The sequence below is a fragment of the Triticum dicoccoides genome, chromosome 5A, assembly GCF_002162155.2.
Source record: "Triticum dicoccoides isolate Atlit2015 ecotype Zavitan chromosome 5A, WEW_v2.0, whole genome shotgun sequence".
NCBI classification, from domain to species: Eukaryota; Viridiplantae; Streptophyta; class Magnoliopsida; order Poales; family Poaceae; genus Triticum; species Triticum dicoccoides.
The window spans coordinates 78,447,783-78,452,600 of record NC_041388.1 but is presented as its reverse complement, the minus strand read 5'-3'; the positions used below and the strand labels follow the sequence as shown (position 1 = coordinate 78,452,600).

Genomic DNA, 4,818 nt, shown 5'->3' with positions numbered 1-4,818 from the left:
ATGGCTCTCGAAGGCGGCCCGGACGATTCTCATCAACTCCTCGCTTTCTAGTCTCCTCCTATTCCTTATGATCTTCTACAGCCTCCACGAGACCCTCCATCACGAGATCGCTAAAATTCAATCTCGCTTCTATTGGTTGGGGACAATAACAAGCAGAAGTATCATATGGTTAATTGGTCCGACATCTACAAGCCCCGGGAGCAGGGAGGCCTTGGCATCATGTGCTCGAAGCGCATGAACATTGCCCTCCTTTCCCGCTGGCTCTGGCGCATCTCTCAAGGGCATGGCGGTCTGTGGCTAGACATCAACCAAAATAAATACTTGCGTGGCCAACCTCTGGCCTTCTGCCAACGGTCGGGCGGGTCCCAGTTCTGGCAGTCGGTCATCCAACTACTCCCCGTCCTCCGCACTGGGACTTCCATCTCGGTTGGATCGGGAGCAGTGACCTTGTTTTGGTTTGACAGATGGGCTGGTGACGCCCCCTTCACGGCCCGCTTTCCCGACCTCTTCTCCATCGCAGTCGTCCCTACAATCTCAGTTCAGCAAGCCCTTATTGACTTAGGGCGCCTCGCGTTCCGGAGGCCATTTGGGCCTCCGGAAGTGGCCGCCTGGCATGAGCTTCTTGATTGTATTGCTCTTCATGAACCGACTGTCGATGCTGGCCCGGATGAGGTTCGGTGGCGCCTTGAGCCTTCGGGTCAATTCTCCACCAAGTCCCTCTACGCGGCTATCGCCCCTTCCTCCGCCCCGCCGCCCCTCCAGTCGGTTTGGTCCATTCGCCTGCCCCTTAAAAATCCGGATCTTCATGTGGCAATGGATCCGCGGTCGGCTTCCGTCGGGGGTTGAGGTTCGCAAGCACAATGGCCCGGGCTCTGGCCTCTGCCCCCTTTGTGATACCCCGAAGACTCGAACCACATTTTCTTCTCCTGCGTATCTGCTCAGTTCGTTTGGAGCTGCTTTAGAGAGGCGGTTGGTGGGGATTGGTGCCACTCCAACTTCCCCGACCTCTTCGCTGAATTACAGGCCTCCCCGCTACCCTCTCGCCACATTAGGTGGCTTGAGATTGGGGTTCTCGCGTGGACGTTCTGGACTATTCACAATAAACTTGTGATTCAGCGCTCCCCTCTTCGACGTTCTACTGACGCCCTCTTCAAACTGTCTGGTTACTTGCAACTCTGGCGGCCGCTTAGCCGCTCTCGGGATCGGGACGCCATCTCCGCCTTCATCGCCGACCTCCGCTCGATGGCCGTCCGCCTGTCGCCGCCCCCTCCGCCGCCTGATTAGTCGTCTGATGCTCTCCGGCTCCGGCTACGGCCTTGGCCCCGGCTGAGCCTTCTCTTTTATTTCGTGTGTGTTTTGGGCTTGTTGAGTTGTGCCCTCAGCAGTACCTCTGGATTTTTATTGTGTGACTTGGGTGTGTGTGTTTTGAACTAGTCCTTGTATATGCTCTTGGCGGTTTGCTTTATTTATAAAGCGGGGCGAAAGCCTTTTTCGGTAATCCGAACCTACGGAACTTTGTTTAGGTCGAGATTGTACTTGAATTCATTAGTCCTCTCATGGTGAGTGGCTTGGTGAAGTCATCGACAGTTAACCAGGTCTTGTATTGTGGGGTAGAGGGAGTCGCAGCTAAGATCGACGGCGTAGACATACACCTGCCTTGTTTAAATGACACAAGGTATCATAGTCATATATATAAGCATACAATCGAGAGGTCTCGAGCCTGCTGTTTCTTTCGTGGCTCAGATCGAAGCAGGTGATAGTATACATGACAAAGGTACATTGCATGGAACCATTTGAGTATCTTCTGAAAGATACAACAAATGGTGATCTGCAGCGGCTATTGAGAGTGTTTCAGAATCATCCAAATCCTGCTGCTAGCAGTAATCTATCTACAGCATATTGTTTCAGTTTTTAAACAAAGTTCCAATTTAGCTGCAAGTCTTCAGATTTCTCATCTCGAGCATATAATGAGTTCAAAAATATGTGCCAAGTATTACTCAGATAATGGTATTCAAAATCATTACAACAATCAGCAGAGTGGAACTTTAATGGTAAGATTTACATTCAGCATAGAGTTCAGTGATTCACTGTTGAGCAAACGATAACTTCAACAGCACTATTCAGGGAAATCAGGCAAGTATTCAGTGTTAACAGGCAACGAGAAAGAGACTCGGAGAACAATGCCATAAAACATAATGTGAAATAACACCAACACCGGAGTTAATGTAAACTAGCACAGGGTTGCAAACATGTGCCCCGTCTGACAAAAGTATCATAAACAATAGTCTCTCGAATTCTACTAAGGTACCAGATGATACAAACTCAAAAGGTAGTAAAAACACGCTAACCACTCAGGTTTGACAACACACAAAATGAAATAGGCCAACCGGCAAGAACAAGTAGCTACATATGTGCAAATGGATCAGTTAAATCCAAATCACCGATATGCTTGATATCATAAGAACTGCGGACACAACTACCAGTTCTAAAATGAAACTGAGCATCTCTGGAAACCCTGTTCTCCAGCTCAAGCTTCCTGCGTTGTTCTGCCAAGAACTTCTCATTGTTATTCCTGGTTGTGATGCCAAGTGTCACTGACTCTAGCACTTTCGCATTCAATACAAAGAATGTAAGAAAGTTAATTTGCGACTTCTTCCCCCGATATAGTTGTAACACTAACGTCTTCAGACTCATGTCAAAACATTTTAACAGATTCCGGTGTTTACGACGCCACAAATTCCCCGGTCTTGATTGAAATGACTGAAATAACATACACAAATAATCAAATCAACAAGTTCAGACCAAAAGTAGATCAAAAAGGTTGCTGAACTATCAATGAAGAAACATCACCTGAATGTACAACTTCTCCAAGCACGGAAAGCATCTCATCAATTCAATAACAGTATCCAAACTAAGATTGTGCATATCAAGAGCCAAAATCTTGACAGTTTGTACCACTGTTATCAGGTTATCAACACACAATCCCTTTATCAAGTATGAAAGCCACAATATTAGGCCAGTGCACAGGTCAGGTGATAGGCAATTTTTCTGCGCATAGAAATGCAACTGAGAAGCCATAGGACATACCTGAATAACAGTGGAGCCAATCATGAGTCTGGACAATTCACCTGACCTGCACTTATCACTAATGAAGCCTAAAGTCTCCAGTTTAGGAGCTGCGAGTACGGTTACCTGCAGAATACTGCCCCTCTCAAAAAGCAGCCTCACAAGACAAGGAGCTTTCTCAATGACGATTTGTTCAAGCAGCAGTGACTCTATCGGTATCCCATATTCTCTCACAGCCATGCATCTAATAGTTGGGGAGTTTATTCGGATGCGGCGGAAGCCAGAGCACATGTCAATCAGCAAGCACTCGAGAGCTGGGCACCCGGCAATCAGGCTATGCAGCGAGCTCTCCGAGATCATGACATTTACAAGACCGAGCTGCTTAAGCAAGGGGAAGTGAAGGTGGAGCTCATGGAAGTTGACGTCCGAGAGGTTGCATCCACCAATGTTGGCAACACGGAGGGTGGGCGAGAAGCGGAGGATCAATGCCCGCTGTGGTTTCTCTAACAGATGGTTGATGAAATCAAGCTCCTCAAGGTTGTCCAGAGCGGCGGATCGGAGGCAAGCTTCCACGGTGTCTGCTGGTATCCAGTGGATGCAGGTGTTGATGTAGAGACGACGGCCGGGTCCCCGGTGGGAGGAAAGGATGCGGGAGACGACGTCGGAGCGAACTTCATTCCTGCCGGCGGTGAGCTCACGGCAGTCGAGATTAAGAGGGGCGGAGAGCCAGAGGTCGCGCCACCGGGACGCGAGGATTCGGGTGCGGGCGCCTTCCTTGGTGGGGAGGAGGGAGATGATGTCGCCAAGCACGGCGTCGGGGAGGGCGCTGATGTAGTCGGCGCATCCTCCGTCTTCTTCCACACCGGGCGAGGCCGATCTCCTCCGCTTCGGGCTAGGACCCGCCGCATCCATTTGCACGAGGCGCACGGGAGGCTAGGGTTTGCTTCAGTCGAGACTCGAGGGGGTCAATGTTGGGGGAGAAGGAGCGCGTGGGGGCTCCAGGCATGCGGATAGGAGTCGCCGGAGCCGGCCGAGCAAGGGAGGAAGAAGTGGGAGGCGGGGGTGTGGAGGCCGCCCGCCGGCGGTCTGCTTGGGTGGAAACGGAAGGGGACGGGCGAGAGTAGTCGAGAGGCGGAGAGGAACGGGCCCGCTTCACTGGAAAGGCCCAAAACATGCATTTCTCTTCTGATTACCAGTAAGCGTCTCGATCAATATTCTTTTCAGCGATACACCTACTACGACAAATATTTAAAGATCGAATGAAAAATTCACAGAAATTGAAAATAATAGTCATCATATACAACTCGTTATGATGTCATTTGGGTAACAATGAAAAGTAGTACCCATGATTAGATCCATGAAGGGCATATGGTCTTATTGCTCATAGAACAGACTATCTTGTCTTATTCAAATATCTTCACCGAGATTATGTTCTCTCCTTCCTCTTCATCTAGATTCATCAGTGAAAAGGCATTTAAATTGCTCATTTGTCAACACTCAACATAGGAGATCAATAATACTTTTGCAATAAATCACTAAAGAGGAAAGACATGTAAGAAAATGACAACAAAAAAACAACCAAGATTACATTCATTATATGACATGGTACCATACTTTCCAAGGTACTTTCATAAGCTAATGAGCTGAAACTATAGGTACTGATTGAAATAAGAAGTGCCTAGTTAGCAACTCTAACTTTGGTCAACATCAATTTTCATCTTGTATAAATTTACAAGCCTAAAAAACATAAAT

The 4,818-nt window shown here is 48.5% G+C and overlaps 1 protein-coding gene across 2 annotated transcripts; it reads right to left on the bottom strand.

Moving 5' to 3' along the window:
• Positions 1 to 2,203: 2,203 nt before the first annotated feature.
• On the bottom strand, positions 2,204 to 4,204 carry LOC119299452 (FBD-associated F-box protein At5g60610-like). Of its 2 annotated transcripts, XM_037576683.1 has the most exons (3): positions 3,088 to 4,204; positions 2,851 to 2,985; positions 2,204 to 2,760 (listed from the first exon to the last, which is right to left on the bottom strand). In XM_037576683.1, the coding sequence occupies exons 1-3, from the start codon at positions 3,976 to 3,978 to the stop codon at positions 2,404 to 2,406; spliced, it is 1,383 nt and encodes a 460-aa protein (XP_037432580.1). In that variant the 5' UTR covers positions 3,979 to 4,204; the 3' UTR covers positions 2,204 to 2,403. The 2 variants fall into 2 exon arrangements, with proteins under 2 accessions (XP_037432580.1, XP_037432579.1); XM_037576682.1 differs by having other exon boundaries at positions 2,851 to 4,204.
• Between the last annotated feature and the right edge of the window lie 614 nt (positions 4,205 to 4,818).

Coding starts and splice junctions, on each gene's coding strand:
- LOC119299452 (XM_037576682.1), bottom strand. CDS start 3,978: ATGGATGCGGCGGGTCCTAGCCCGAAGCGGAGGAGATCGGCCTCGCCC. Junction 2,761..2,850: donor TGGAGAAGTTGTACATTCAG/GTGATGTTTCTT, acceptor ATGTTATTTCAG/TCATTTCAATCAAGACCGGG.